Below are 16,629 nucleotides of genomic sequence, written 5' to 3' on the forward strand. Positions count from 1 at the left end.
GAGGAGGCGGGCTTTATGAGCTATACTGCAGCCAGTCAGCAGGGGGCGATAGAGAGGCTTTGGGCTCACTGTTAGGGAGCTGTCATGTCGGCCATCTTTTTATACAGTCTGTGGTGTTAGCATTAGCGAGGCCAATGCTCCAGCCTAGGCAGAGACAGATTGCTCCTAACTAGCATCAAGCAGTGTCCTCACCGGCTGTAGCCTCACAGCTAGAAGGTTCCTGGTTCGATTCCCGGTTCAGACATAGTGGCCCCTTTCTGTGTGGAGTCTGCATGTTCTCCCCGTGCATGCGTGGGTTCCCTCCTTGTACTCCGGCTTCCTCCCACAGTCCAAAGACATGCTCGGTAGGTTCACTGGTGATATATGAATATATGTGCAGAGACTCAAACTTAGCCGAGACTCGTTATGAGCTCAGATGAGACGTTCACTGACAGGAGGAGGGTTTAGTGATGGTCAGTTGAACAAGGTCGCAATGTCAGGAGAGAAAGTGCAGGAAGCAGTGTGTGTGTGTGTGTGTGTGTGTGTGTGTGTGTGTGTGCGATCTTCACCAGAGGAAGAGTGGGTCAGTTTAACCTCTGCAAGCTGTCATGCTGTGGACCTCAGAGGTCATTAAAGAAGATTCCCTCACACTAATTATAAGTTGTACAGTCCAGGATCAGGTTGAACTAAAGGTCTTTTTCTTCTTGTATTTCTGTCTGAATATTGTCTCTGGGAACGTTTCCAGCTGAACCGCACTGGTCGATTTCCTCTGAAAGACGAGGTGTTGGCGTGAATGGTTCTCTGTGGTGCCTGTGAGCTTCTTTAGAGAGGAGCAGGTCGTCCTCCCTGCAGGCTGCGTCCCTCCTGAGGTTAGCTGTGAATGTGAGCGGAGATAAAGCTGCTTTGTTTGCCCTGCAGGCTTCACTAAACCTGCTGTCTGTCTGGATCTCTTTATCCCAAACACAGGACCTCATTTACTTTCTTCTTCAGTTTTGTATCTTTCTTTCTTTTGATTTGTTTCTTTAGACTTTTATTCTTTTGTGAGTTCCTGTCAGATCCTGACCCTCTGCAGCGGTGATGTCAGAGACTTTTCTTATTTTGTGTGTTTTGTTGTTGTGTGCATTTTATAAAGCAGAGAGGTCAGAGGTCATTGGTTTCTTTTACCTTCCCTTCCACCTTAAAGGAAAAACTTTAAATCACCGAGGTATAAAATTATTTGTAACATCGGCTAGATCTTTTTAACCTCGTGTTCGTGTACACAACCGTACACAAGAACTAGAGGGCGCACCAGAGAGCTCAGGCCGTATGCAGCTACTGTATGTGCGGGATGTAAACAACAGACATGGAGACACTCGAGGAGGTTACTGTGATGTTCACTCTGAGATCACAGCAGAAACAGCTTCTGTGTGTTCGGTAGACAGAACAAACCGTCTGCACCGTCCCCACTCCACGCACGGACGTAACGGTCCCGGACTTGTTCCCATTTAGTTCTGCAGGTTTCCACGTCGACTTCTAAAACAGAACTTATCTGTCTGCAGCTGTTTCACAGGCATGTTTGTCTCTGTGCAGAGGCAACGACACATCGTACAGATGTGGATCATTGTGGACTTGGTCTATCAGCTCGTCTTCAGAACTTTCTGCCCTTGTTGTCCCTGCTGCTGTGTTGACCCTGTCACATCCCCTCTGCCTCTACACTGCCCCTACTGCTCACGTGCAGACTTCAGCTCGCGTACGCGTAGTGTTTTTAAGGACGCGCACAGCCAACGCTCCAAACTGACGCAGGGAACACGGGGCAGCCATCATGTGCATGCATACACGTAGTTGAAAGCAAGTATATCTCTGGCTGAAGAGGCCTCTTTGCTCATGAAATTCTGTCAGTTTATCTCATAAATATTAATCAGGTCTGTGTTTTTATGAAAATATAAGTTGTTGTCGTTCTCTCTACCATCACCATGAAGCCTCTCGACCTCCACACATCTCTTATTTTATTCATTCTAAAGAATTTATGCAGTTTAATGTTTGTGTAAATAAATAATACCTTCTGAGACCCTGCGTCCTCATACGGGGACATTACATTTTGGCTTCACAGCACCATAATATTTAATTCTGCGAAACATAGACCCGTTGGTCTCATTCATGGACACTTTGTCCACCACCCTGTGCTCACAAAAGCTAATTACACTGATCGGTTTACATTTAAGATGGCCGTGATCCCGACCAAAATGTGTTACAGTCGGTCTCTACAGAAAACTCAACCAGGAACAAAACCTCTTCAGATTTATGGTTGAAACTCGTTTATGAATGCGTATCAACAGTTGTAGCTTGATATGGTGGACATATTTGACTAATTTCATCAATAGCAACAAGCTACAACACCGTTACGACAAGGTACTCACATGAGGACATTGGGACTTTTTCAATCTAACACAAAGACAATTCTTAGGTTTTATACTTATTAGGTCCTATTAATCCCCAAAAGGTAGGAGAAATTAAAAATGCATACCAAACAAAAGCTCGGGTCTCAGGAGGTTAAAGCCCCTGTGCTCAGAAAGCAGTTGAGTCATGTACGTTGTGTTCAGCGTGCAGCTCACAGCAGGATTCCTGCAGCTCACAGACTCCACATCACTGCGAGCAGCAGAACAATTAACTGCAGCAGGACGATTAAATCAGTCTTTGGGAATCAGTTTCTCTGACTGCTGCGGGAGAAATCACAAGTTCAGAGTGTTTGTGGACGACGCCGAGTCGACTGGAAACGTCGTCTTTACTTTGTTCTCTGAACTGCAGAGATGAGAGTGTTTCCAAAGCAACCGAGTGCAGACTACCTTAAATACCAGAGCAGAAGTGTGTGCGTGTGTACTCACTAATAGAGCTGCTGTACATCTGCACTGGCATCAAAGTGAAGTCTGTCATGATCCTATAAACTGAACCATTAAACTGCCCCCCCGTGGTTCTGTCTCTCCCTCTCTCTCTCAAATTCAAATTCAAATTGCTTTATTGGCATGAACAAAAACATGTTGTTGCCAAAGCGGTTTACAGAAGATTCATATTTACATATTACATATTAGATACAGAAACATACTTACATGACAGTACACCACAGTTTGTTACCATTGAATACATTTACATTGATGGATGTTGTGGTGCTCTCTCTGTCTCTCTCTCTCCCTGTCTCTCTCTCTCTATCCTGTCTCTCTCTCTCTGTGTCTCTCTCTCTCTATCCTGTCTCTCTCTCTCTGTGTCTCTCTCTCTCTATCCTGTCTCTCTCTCTCTGTGTCTCTCTCTCTCTATCCTGTCTCTCTCTCTCTGTGTCTCTCTCTCTCTATCCTGTCTCTCTCTCTCTGTGTCTCTCTCTCTCTATCCTGTCTCTCTCTCTCTCTCTCTCTCTCTCTCTCTCTCTCTCTCAGATAAACTGTGTGACGTTCCCGGCGTTGGCCTGCCTGCCGGAGCAGCAGCTGCTGAAGCCGAGCGAGTGGAGCTACTGCGACTACTTCTGGGTAAACTCACCGAAACATTAAAGAGCCAATGAATTCCCTTTCTTCTGCCCCGCAGCACAAACAGCTGTAATTATCTGAGGAGGGAGATCATTAGTGTGCTGTAACCGAGGCTAAACACACACTTTAAATGTTAAAGCCCGGCTGGAATCAGCGGTTGGAAACGCCGAATGCCGAAACTGAAACTACAGAAGCCATTTATACTCATCTTTTATATATTGTTATATATTGTAATATTATTATTGAGATACTCTGCAGCTTTAAATCAGCTAAACTATGGAAATGTAACATTTATGTGACGTTTAGGAGAGTAACTAAAGAAAATAAGATATGATTTAATCGTAAGTGTTTTCAGTTAAAAGCTGTGTCTCAGTTCATGAGCTGCAGCCTTCGAAGGACGCGGCCTACGAAGCATGAGTCATTCGTAGCCTGTGTAGACGCCAAGACCGAACATGAGACCGTCTGGTCTATGGAGGATTTCCTGTTCGTGTCAGCAGCTGTTCCCGCCCTTACCCTTGTGTCACCAAACGCCGCTCCTGTCGCTTAGCAACAGGTAGCTAGCTGGCTAACTAGCTATCATGACTAACGTTGCTTAACTTAACCTGTTATTATAAAGATAATTTGTTCCAAGGCCCCTTTCTTTCTTCTCTAACATTTATATCTCCAGCTATTCGACTGAGTTGAAACCAAAAACTTTTACATATAAAGTGTATTCCTCATCCGTTTAAGAGTCCGCCATCTTGTTTGAATCGGCTCGCAATGAATCTTGGGATACGTTGTGCCGTGAAGGATGCACCCGATGGATCCTTCAGATGTGGGAAAAGGAGGACGCAGCTGTCGGCTTTAAACTACGTCCTCCGAAGGACGCAGCTCCTGAATTGGGACACAGCTATTGCACCTTTATTTCCTGCTTTACAAACACCTGTAGTTCACCTGATGTGACTTCACATGATCCAGCAGGCACCTGGTTGCTCTTTCATCCACATTCATTCATTCATTCACGTAAAACATCAAATATAAAAAGAAGTATTATTTTTCTGCTTTTTGCTCTCCCTAATTTAAAATGTTTTTTATATGGTTAAAATTTGCTGCCAACAACACAAACTGCAAACGGGAAACTAAACGAACAATGTCAATACAAAGACTGAAATAGTGATGAATGTCCGCTGGGGAACTTGAACCCTAAGTGACGATATACAGATATCCATACATACATATACAGGATCTATTTTTAAGGAGACTTTTGGTATTTTTAAAGTAACTTTAGCTTCAGACGAGGCCGGCGCACTAACTTATGTTTTCGTTGCATGACGATAAATACAACCTGAAAAAAACTGCCTGGAACACAATCAATACAAAATAAACATTTAAAGTAAAAGCGACGGATCAGATGAAAATCCATCGAGTCGTCGGCTTCCTCCGATTATTTGGTGCTAGTTTGGTGGCGACTGCGAGGTCAGCGCACATGATGTCTGAGGAAGGAGAGGAGAGTGTGTGAGATGTTGCTGACAGACCTCGTGGGAGGAAAGAACAAAACCTCTGCTGTTTGGAATAATGAAGTTCTCAGGAGAGACGAACACAGGTGTGTAAACATTAAAGACAGACGTTCTTTAATGCTCATATGCACGCTTCAATAATTGTTTATTTTTTAATATCAGATCCTCTTTGCAGCTTCAAACCACACGCTTTAGATTTCCACGCTGTAGATTTCCCTCACATCGTGCAGGGACACGACAGACCCTCAGCGGTACATAGCTTAGCTTCTCTCTAAACTGACTGTCATATATCGTAAGTTATACACTGACTACTGATTGAACACAGCATTTTGTACTTGTGACCCCTCAACACACTTATACACACACATGTAATTTATAGTGTTAATAAGAAGAGGTAATATTCGAGGGAACCGCTGCCCATAAAGACGTTTATTACCTCTCAAATATAAAAAATATACGGCATGCCCATAAAACAATATACTACATGCATTGTGCCAAACGCCTGTAAATAAGGGAGTAATGGGAGGGGTTTTTTTTTTGCTACATAACTGAAAAAGGAGGGAAAGATCCAGAAGAGGAAACTGCTCCCGTCAGTAAATCACTAAACGATCCTCAGAGAGTCCACGTGAACAGAAACAACAGCGGATCCTTTTCATCCTTCAACATGACTCCATGTTTATCTGAAGCAGGCCGCGCTGCACGCTGAGAATCAGCATCGCTTTAGAGGATCCTACAGATAAGACATGACGTGTAAGCAGCCGGCCTCTGCTGCTCTGTTTGGACGACTTCACTCCTGCTGTGTAATCTCGACCAGGTGTGTGTGTGTCGGGCTAACACACTGTACGACAACAGAGCAGAGCCAGAGGACGGCGGGCTGGAGGTAAATAAGAACCATGAAGCTCTTCAACATCCACGCCTTCTGACCAATCAGATCTCACATTTTGTGACACACTTCTGACCCACATGAAGAATGGAAGTCAAACATTCTCCCTCTTTTTAATCTGTTTTGGTCTCCATGAAACCTTCAGAGAAACATTTCTCTCATTAGCTGCAAACTGTTCCACGAGGTCAGCCTGCTCGCTTTCTGAAAACAGACATGTGGCCACCGTCTCAGGCTGCTACAGCCAAAACAAACCAGCTGAAAGATCCTAAAGTGACTCACTGCAGACCAAAAGTGAAGTTAGACACTGGGATGATTTAACACAACACTGTGAGCTCAGTAATCTGCTCTGTCAGACAAACACAGACTGATTAAACCACAGTTAAATCGAGTCTCTGAAATCAGCAGGAAGAATAATAAAAGTAGATTTTGTTGATAAAAGCCAGATGAGAGGATTGATACCATCTTCAGCGAGAGCCAGGAGGTCATTAGCCTAGCTTATGTTTTTAGGCTTGAAGCAGGGGAAACGGTGTTAACAGAAACACACCTCTTAACACTTCTTAAGCAGTGATCAGAGCAAAGGTGAAGCGACCTGTCACCATCCATCTGTCTCATAAGGTGGCCCAATTTTGGTATTATTGGCGGGTTTATGTTATTTGTGTTTGTCGAATTTGCAAAGCGTTTCGGATGCGGAGTTCGTTCGAAATTCAGCCACCATAACGGTGGTATCAGGCAAGTCGTGTGTGGGCTGAGATCTGTCTTAATACAGCGCTATGAAGCCAAAATAAACAGATGTTAGTGAGATTTAATGACAGACTGAAAGGATGCTGAAATAACGGTTTGTATAAAGTCTCCAAGATGACAAGAAAAGTCTGCAAGATGACAAGACATCAGGGGAATCTCAAATTTCAACATCCTGATAAGGAACATTTGCTTGTTTTGAAATTCTGGTCTTTTCGTGTCTTTTCACCGACTTTGTACGTAATCACACCGAGCAAAAAATGTGCTTTACTTATGTCAGCTTTTAGTTTAATTCAGTTCAGTTCAAAGACTTGATAGGCTGCAAAGTTTCATTCAAACTGCTTGCCAAAGAATGAAAGCATACATTTTAACATGCTTTGAAAACAACAACAACAACAACAACAACAACAACAATGAGATTAGATTGAAATTTTACACAAAACTAAAAAATGTCATTTTTAATACTAATAAATACATAAAATTAATTTAAGTATAAATGTAAAACATAAAGTATTTTTTAATAAAAGGATGTTCAGGGTAAAGTGTGCCGCTGACTCACATGTAAACATGTATCTGACAGTAACCAGGTGACGACAGTGTCATGTTAACCCTTTGATGCAGGACTCATGGCCTCTGTGTTCAAAGGAGCTGCAGCTGGAGGTTCATTTAAAGGTGTGATGTTCTCGTGTGTGTGTGTGTGTGTGTGTGTGTGTTTCTCGTGTGCTCGCCGTGTTTGTCTCACAGACAGATAAGAAGGATCCTCAGGGAAACGGCTGCATCACCGGGTTTGAAGTCCTGCTGCAGAAACAGCTGAAGGGGAAACAGATGCAGAAAGAGATGGCCGAGTTCATCCGAGAGAGGTATCACCAGCAGCTCCTGGTTATCATGGAAACTATACAGTCATCATTCAAACAAGCCATTTCCCCTTTCTTAAAGTACATCAGAGCGTTGCTCAACACAGGAAACAAACATGGAAACGGAGCGGTTGTGTAATGTGTGGTAATGAAACTGTGTACTTCCCTCTCAGGATAAAGATTGAAGAGGAGTACGCCAAGAACCTCTCCAAGCTCTCACAGATCCCCCTCGCCAGCCAGGAGGAAGGGTGAGTGAGCCTCCAAAGACTACCCTCCTAATCATACTCGCTCATGACTGTGGAAGAAATGAAACATAAAATTAAAAAATAAAAAGCACACGTCAACTCTTGGAAAAGAAGTCTTTCCACTATGAAGCCTCTGCAGAGATGACAAGGCTGTAAATCATCGAGTGTTCTGGGCTCCTTCTTCATATAGTCATAATATTAACACTTTACAGCACCATGGAGGGCGGATATGTTTAGAGTGAGGTCAAAGGTCACGCTCAGCTGCAAACAGACAGCCATGAGGCTGCTAGAGATTCAGCATCATGTGACAATAAATGGCAAAAAAAGATTGTTTATTTTATTGTTATCCTAGCGTTAGCTGATCAGTTCCCTCTACAGCTCCAGTCTCTCCTCCAAATACGGTCACTTCTGTCAAACTGGAGGCGCACAGTCTTTTATCTAACCCAGTGTTATTGTAAACACTGTAGCTGGTGGCTGTAGCTAGCTGGTAATGTTTTAAAGCTATGTCTGTAAGCTCTTTGCTGCTAGGAGTAGCGCTAACATTAGCTGTATAAGTCTGCTCCCACTTTGTATTTCGTAGCGGCTGTGTTTGGTTTAAAGCTCTTTTTGTGTTCTTTTTACGTTGCTCTGTTAAACCAAACATTAGCATAACTTTCCTAACTTAGGGGGGGACTTCACTAAGAATGGATTGCGGCCGCTGATAGCTCCATAAGGTCCCATCTCAAGGTCCGATTCACAAACGTGAACTGATGATATTCAAGCATAAACACACCCAGCAGATCCGTGCAGCCCCAGACTGATTGATCTTCTGATTAGAATAATTATTAAGAATAATATCAAGAAATTATTTACAGACATTTCACACTAAAGGTGAATTATCATCATGATCAGTGTAAACTCAGAGTGTGACAGCCCTTATGATACTGCGCTGCAGTTCCCACCAGCTCTCTGCAGACGGTAATATTCTCACTCTAACTGCGCGCTGCTGTTAGCGCTGCTGTTTGTGAATGAGGTGCTTTTTGCCACGAGGCTCATTTACATAGAAACGGGCCAAATCTGACTGTCTGCGTAATGGCTCATTTAAATAGAAACAGTACCGGAGCACAGAGATGCTGTTTGCTCTGCATGGTGGTGTGGGGTGCATTTAACCCTCTGTGTTCCTCCGTATGGGGATTATCATCTGGACGAGCTGCTGCTGCGCACTCGTTTAAAAAAATGAAGCTGCGTTACAGACAGTGAAACTAGTAAACACCTGTCGAGTCTGGACTTTACATTAAACTGTTAAAGAACTGCCTCCTCCTCTCCCTGCTCATCATCGATCTGTGGGTGGAGCTGAGCTCCGTCAGTGTGGAGCCCAACACGCAGCAGAGTGGAGGTGCAGACAGCTTCTCTCCACAATCAGACACAAAACAAGAGCAAACTGCACGAGCTGTCAAACTTTGTGGTCGTGTTTGCGCTTGAATATCATCAGTGTAATCAGCTTTGTGAATCAGTCCTTGAGACGGGGCAGATAGGGGGGGCAAATGATGCACAATTTATGGAGCTATCAGCAGCAGCATTTTAGCATTGGTGAATTCCCCCCTCAGTGTACCGAAGACCTTTAGCTGCAGAGAACAACAGGCAGGCAGTGGAAACAGATGAGCAGCCACAGACATGTTATGAACTATATAAATCGTACTGAGAATCTGATTTGTTGAAGGCTGATGAGAGCGTAAAGTTTGCTCGCATCAGTAACCATAAAGTACTGGTCATACCAGACCAGCAGCAAGAAACCGAGTGTGTTTTTAAGATTTATAAGAGAAAGAACTTGTTATTCAGTCTTTTAGAAGTCGCTCAGTAGATTTAAAGACTGCTCTGAGGGATTATTGTTGGTGTAAATAATGTAAGTAATATCGAATAAGTCGGCCACTTAGCCTGTCAGACAGAGATCTCCTCAGTCAGCAGCCAACCAGGCGAGACGTCCCGGTGTGAGTCTGGGTCTGCAGGTCCTGTCAGAGAAGCTGTGAAACAGTGAAGACTTCCTGTAAATCACTGCACGCTTTGATCTCCGTCCTGCAGCCGACTGTGGCTGTTAACAGAGAGCAGGAGAGGAGGAAGGAGAGGTGGGAGGGGAAGGAACAGAGGTACAGGAGAGTGAAGATGAGCCTGGTGCGACTCGAGGAGGCAGACGTTTAGCTGAGCATGTTGGGGGTTGTAGAGTAAAGGGAGTACAGGAAACCCTGCAGGGAGGAAGAGTTAGCATCTCCTCCTCTTCTCTCCGGTCTGACAGCAGAGGGGGTTTCATGCTGAGGGCGAGTCTTTGTCTGATCCTCAGAGGGGAAACAGGAGCATGGAGAGTAAAGCTGAGAGGGGCTCGGCCGGCTAAAGACACCCACAAAGACGAGAAGCTGTGATTTGTACGGATGCCGCCTACGGCACCGTTATTAAACTCATCTTTATTAAGAGATTCCTCGAGGACACGGAGAGGGAGGATAGCAACGTGACCAGATATCTCTGCAGCTTTGAGAGCTGCAACATGATGTTCAAAAGAAAAGATTCAAGACGCTGAATGTTTTATTAATCTCGCCTGTCAATCAATTTTAATCTAAGTTCACTTTTAGATGTACGCAGAAGGAGAAATATCCAAATAGAAATAACTCGTAAACGTTTTTGTCGTTTAATCAATTAAATATTTAATTTGTTGTATCGTGCAAAATGTCATTTAATGGCCCTAAAGATCATGAACTTATTAACCTATACAAACTGAGCTGCAGTCGGGCCCATGGGAGATTGTTGTTCGCATATTCCTGTTTAAACTGATCTAAAATAAAAACTATATTAGCGAGTACGTTTGTTCTTTTTGCAGCAGACAGCTGAGGCTTACATCTTCTGCATCATCTCATTGATGATGTCATTGCGACACATAACACTGTACACACACAGAAAGTACAACAGTGTTCAAACTCTGAGCTGAAGATAAACAGCTTACAAACAGGTCTAGCTGCTCGTACCCTCCCCTGCTCTGTCTACATGCACATCACATAATCCCTCTTGTTATTAGCGTGCTGATGGAGGGTCAGAGTGGGAGGAATGGTCTCTTATAGAATCCAGATTATACCAGCCGGCTCGGGCAGCCCACACCCAGAAAAGTGCAGCACAATACTTTCATTATTGTGTCCCTCAGGCCGCTCTGTTGTCAGGCGGACAATCAGTGTTTTGTTGGTCAGTTCCTACCATCCGACCAGCCGGACCAGCCGACTATTTATTCCTGAAGTTACCATTTGTTTGGTAGAGATGTGGCCCAGAGGCATGTGATCACTCTCATTCTGCTGAATGGAGGCAGGAAATGAATTCTCCCTCAGATACAGTGTGCTGTTGACAAATTACAGACTGAAAAACTGCAGGGACATTACAGGTGTAATTTTCTATCTGCAGCTTCGAATGATGATAAGATGTAAAAATTGAAACCTCATCTCCGGATCATTAAAGATGGAGAACAGGCTGGTCATGTAAAAGCAGCCTCATCACATGCTGAAAGTCCTGTAGGAACATCTGTCAGGACATGAGGGGAAACACAAAGGAATTATTTCATCTTCATGATGACGTTCTGTTCAAACCTACCTGTTCTAACTTTGGAACCCGACTGACCTGCAGGCTCATGTTTTATGTTCTCTGTAGGGAACCGGTATTTTTTGGTACCGATACGTGATTGGTCAGTAGCGAAAGTACTGATAAGCTCATGGTCAAACGGTGCTCCTATCAGTATTTAACGTTAACATTTCAGTGTTATTTAATGCTGTTTTTATTCAGTCGTTTCAACCTATCATAGCTGACCGTCGCCTAGTGATGAGGAAGCTGCCGCTGTCAGGCAGTGACGTTGCATTGTTGTGGTCTCATGTGGAGAAAGTCTAGAAGATTTATACAGCGGAGCAAAGTGTTACCAAATGTAACTCTGCTGCATCGTCCTGCAATTTATGTAAACATGTAGCTGCGTCTAAAGGGGGAAACACCAGAGACCTCACATACAAGTTCAACAGTCTATAAATCTGAAGCAGTGCAGTGTTTGACTGCTTTAGCAAAGCGGCTAATGCTAACGTTGTTGCTAGCGTTACTGCTAGTACATCCTCAGTGCAGCCTCCCGGTGACTCTGATAGCGATGCTGCAGATGGGATTAGCCAAACTAAAGATGCAGTTAAAACACATGGTTCTTATAGATAAGCCTGTAGTTATTCGGTCACTGTTAGCTAGCTCTGGTTGTTAGCACTTCTAAGTTCCAGTTTAATCCATAAACAGCGTCAGTGAAGCAGCAGCTCCAGCTTCATCTGCAGTGGCTAACGTTAGTAGGAGTCAGAAGTTAAACCCATCCTCCATCGCTGAGCGAGGGAAACTGACACAGGAACAAACCGCAGGATGTCACAGAGCTGTCGCCATGGTTACTGTTATAGATTTACCTCACTGCAGTGGAGTCCAGCTGGTTTGGGTACGCTAGTAACTGATAGCTGATAGCTGTGTGTGAATTTTGAGTTGCCATGACAGCTTCTGTTTACTGTTGTTACTGTAGGGAGAGCACCACAGCCCTTAACCCCAGCTACACCCTCCTTCCAGAGGCACATCATCAGACACCCTGATAAAGACATGTCTTTATGTTTTGCACCAAATGACGGAGAGTAGTATTGATACGTATCCTAACGATGCCCTTCCCTTGTTCTCTGGCAGACGTCTCCGTTCTCCTCCTGCTCAGACAGATTTCCATCTGACCTGATTCAGGTCGGACCAATCACAAGTGTTTCTAATATGGGGTGGAGTTTAAAACTGTGATGCTGGCATTTGTGTAAAATACCAAGATGGCTGCTGCTGATGTTGAACTACATCTGCTATTGCGTTATTAGAAAAAACCAGACTGATATATTGTATGGATGATATTGTTGGTCTATATCGGCCTATCACTAATGTCTTGAACGCTGCAGTGGAAAAAAGGACGTCAGGAGGGGCTAAGAGCTTAGCGGCTGCTAGCTTAACTATAGATGCTAAGTTTGTTTAATGTTCTGTCCAGGTTTATACGGGGATCGTAATTATCAGCAGAGGTTTCCTCCACCATGATTTGACTTTAAAGCTGTTATTGGCATTAAAGCTGTTTGATTAAATAGTCCTTGAGACAGTATGGGAGGTAATGTTTCAGAGACAGAGCAGAATTTAAGTTCATGGGGAGCCGACAGAATCAGAGATACTTTATTGATCCCCGGGGGAAATTCGGGCAGGTTGGGACAAAACTCTGAGAGTGTTCGAGGCACTGATGCTGGTGTTTACAAGTGTTGCCTGTTCCGCTCCTGTAACGCCCTCATGTTGTGTAAACTCACACACTGGGGCAAAATGCTGATGTTGTTTGGTTCAATTCAACGGTGACATGGCTGTTAACATGTTGTAATGTGTGGCTCTGATAAATGTGCATCTTACAGGTCAAACACGACACTCAGGTACGCTCATTCAGGAGTTTGAAGAGAAGCTGAACAGTAAGAAGGAAGTTGAAGCTTCACAGTAAACAGACAAATCTGATTCAACAGTTCTTACAGCCCTACATCTGAGTTTAGATTAAAAGCAGCAAACTGTAATCAAACACACACTGAAGTATGTACAGCATCTGTGTGACACTGCGGTTGACCCATTCCTGTTGCCGTAGAGCTGCAGGTGTCAGACGTCCCTCTGACAGCGAGAGGAATGTTTTGGCTGTCAGTCCGAGGGAATTCCTCACATGTCTTCCTTTCAGAGCGAGGCTTTGAAGCGAGCCGCTCGCCCATAAAGACCGTCAGTCCTGACCCGCCGCCTCGTGGCTCCGAGAGCGTCCGCCTGCTGAGTGATTGTTTTACTGTCGTCAGCTGGAGGAAATATGGAGAGACTGTCTGCTTCTTTACTTTCTCTGTGAGAGCAGAAGAGAAGAACATGTCCCTATTTGCAGCAAATATTTAACATTCCCTACATGCCCACATGTTTCATGCCTATAAAGATAATGATAATAAAGAGTCAAAGAATATCAAACATGTACATGTCTTGATATTTTACTGTTTTGAGATATTATCGATCGCTTTATGCTTCGTTACGGCGCTGAGGCGGAGCTGCAGAGTAAAAAGGGCTCAAGTTTTATATCACTTCAGTCCGCGATCAACCGCTCCCTCCCTCCCTCTGTGCCCGTGCTCTCCCCTCTCAGTGCTGCGAGTCTGCATCACAGTTTTTATCATATGATGTGTAATGAAGGCGAATGAGGCTCCACGTATATTCACAGGCTGTAATATATTTACAATATTTGCAGCCCAAAAAGGTATTCAGGACAGCCCGAGTCTGCAGCACATGCAGCAGACACATGTTTAATAACTTGTAATATTCTTAAATGAAGTTATTGGCAGCCGTCAGAAGAAAGGTTTTCACGAAGAAGAAGGTCTATTTTGTTTCAGCTCTAAATATCTGTACATTTGCCGCCACATCAGTGATTTTCATCAAAGTGGTTTCAGTCTCATAAACCACCAAAAAAGAAGGAAGGAAAGAAGGATTAGTGTGTGGCTTCTTTAAAAGACAAGATGTGTATAATTAAAACATCGTGTGCAATGACTAAATTAATTTTCACGCTAAGTTCTAAAGCAACACACCCTCCTCAGTGTCATGGCCTCCAGCTGTGTGGAGAAGCTGGACTGTGTCTCGAGTCCCAAACGTCCTCATCATGTGTTGAACCGTGGACCTCGCTCTGCAGATTTACTGGTTACTGCTGTATCTGTGAACTTTAGCACTGACTCTGCTGCTGAACCCCATCTGTGTGTGTGTTTGCCCGACACGTTCTGCCCCCTGCGTGTCTGTAAGTGAAAGTGTGTGTGGTCGTTCCTTGTGTGAGATATTAAACCCTCCTCCTCCTCCTCCTCCTCCTCCTCTCAGGACTCTGGGGGAGGCCTGGGCCCAGCTGAAGAAGAGCCTATCGGATGAAGCAGAGGTTCACCTAAAGTTCTCCTCAAAGGTAATCCATCACACTTTCTTCCTCCTGTAATCAGATGCTGCCTGCAAGATGCACATACCATGAATAACAATGTTAAAGGTGACACACATTTCCTTCATGTGTCCTTCACTTACTTTGAGCTTTGCTGTACACATTTTCCTCCTGGCCCTCTCCTCGTCTTCTGGTCTCTGAGCTTTAACCCTGATGATGGACTCTCCCAGGGGCGATTATTGTTACATAATCCTGTTTAAATGCATCTAAACTACAAACTAAAATAGCTAGAATCTTTATTCTTTTTGCAGCAGAAAGCCTCAGCTTCTATCTTTTGCATCATCACGTTTGCTTTTGGCATCATTACGCTGAGTGCTGTTTAAAACAAGAACGCGCAGGTAGCCGTTAGATGCCTCTCTTCAAAGACACCAGACTCCATTGACAAAAACGGTCATTTAACCTCGCAGAACACAGGAGCTGCTGCTCCACCACTGTCTCCATCGGTTACTTTGTTTGGGTTAATTTTGTGACTTTGGTGTTTGAATAAGTTAGTTAGGATCCAGTTGAATAATTATGTTACACAACAACACAAACAATTTAAATGATCCTGTGTCCTGTGAGGTAAAATCACTGTTTTTATCAATGGAGTCTGGTGTGTTTGCAGAGAGCAATGTAACATCGTCTGCAGCCGTTTCTAAAAGCCCATGTTCCCATTTAATGTTAATATATTGAAGTTATGGCCGTTTCCAACACATGAGTATAAAGCTGATCAGCCTGAAACAGAGTGGTAGCCTCCTTTTGGACAGTACGTGAGTCCATACTGACTTTGCAGCACATGTGACTCATGAGGCAGACAGGCTGTCTTCAGATGTGATCACACACACTGAAGGACTTCCTGGTGGCTCTGTGGGCTGAAACACACACATGCAACACATTCTCTGTCGCTCCCGTCGTGACTTCATCTGAAGAAGGACGTGCTCTTAACTTCAGGCTGTGGAGTCCTGGGAGTCTCAAGGAGGACAGATAGAGGCCAGAGTCACAGCTGGACTGATGGAGGAAATGATGTCGGTGATGTTATCCTCCAGAGATGCACGGATGTCGGCTCGGCTAAATATTCATGGAGACCGAAGGATTTTAGTTTAAATGAAGTTTGAATGAAGGTTTCAGAAGAGACGGCAGGAGGGAGCTGAACAACACGAGGCTCATCAGGATCAGATAATATCAGTAATATCTTACCACAGTCTTTAAGCAGTGTGTTTTCTTACTGTGTGACATTTACCGGAAGAAATGAATCTGTAAATGAAGCTGATTAATATGGAGATCTGCTGCTGCGGTTGTTCTTTTATTTAAAAAACCATTTCTCCTGTAAACTGTGTGACAGTGAGAGGATGACGACATCATGCTGCAAGCAGCTGCAGGAAGTGGAGCTAATTATGTCAGTAATTAAATCAGATATATAGAGGAGGGATTAAAGTGATACAGTTTAATTTCTTTCACAACTTGGTGCCGGGGAACGAAGTCTTCACTTTACGCATGACGAGTTACTGTATCTGGATTCAGTTATCAGGGAAGTAAACAGGACCGTGAACACAACACGAAACCAGAGATGACACTAAATTAAAATAAGCTGCTCCACCTCCTCATGTATTTCTCTCTTCTCTTCCACCGCAGCCTGACGTGAGGAAATACAACAGAAACGAGTGGAAATGACCTTCAGATCGTTATTTTCTACAATTGTTGCAAACTTGAGATGGTCATGTGACGCTGTTCTGAGGAGCAGAAAGAAACAGCTCCTTCCTGCTTTAATTCAGCATCAGAAGAAGAAGAAGCTCACGCTGACAGTCTTCCTGCTTCCACATGTAAAGCTCTGGTTTATGAAGGGCTGCACCATTAAGGCCAAAATGATAACCAGGATTATTTTGATCAATATTGAAATCACGATTATTTATTAATTTTAGGGACTTTTATTGTACTTTCACATTCCACTCAACACTTTC

At 43.9% G+C, this 16,629-nt stretch overlaps 1 protein-coding gene across 1 annotated transcript in view; it reads left to right on the top strand.

The window, feature by feature from the left end:
- The window catches only part of LOC138594018 (growth arrest-specific protein 7-like), a 62,303-nt gene that overhangs the window by 34,466 nt on the left and 11,208 nt on the right, over positions 1 to 16,629 (top strand). The window contains exons 6-9 of the mRNA XM_069665108.1: positions 3,384 to 3,473; positions 7,332 to 7,447; positions 7,615 to 7,689; positions 14,584 to 14,662. Coding sequence (XP_069521209.1) covers positions 3,384 to 3,473; positions 7,332 to 7,447; positions 7,615 to 7,689; positions 14,584 to 14,662 — 360 coding nt within the window. The remainder of the gene's footprint in view (positions 1 to 3,383; positions 3,474 to 7,331; positions 7,448 to 7,614; positions 7,690 to 14,583; positions 14,663 to 16,629) is intronic.

This window comes from Semicossyphus pulcher, unplaced genomic scaffold, assembly GCF_022749685.1.
Source record: "Semicossyphus pulcher isolate SPU_LCO1_2020_fin unplaced genomic scaffold, fSemPul1.0.p SCAF_16, whole genome shotgun sequence".
Lineage (NCBI taxonomy): Eukaryota > Metazoa > Chordata > Actinopteri > Labriformes > Labridae > Semicossyphus > Semicossyphus pulcher.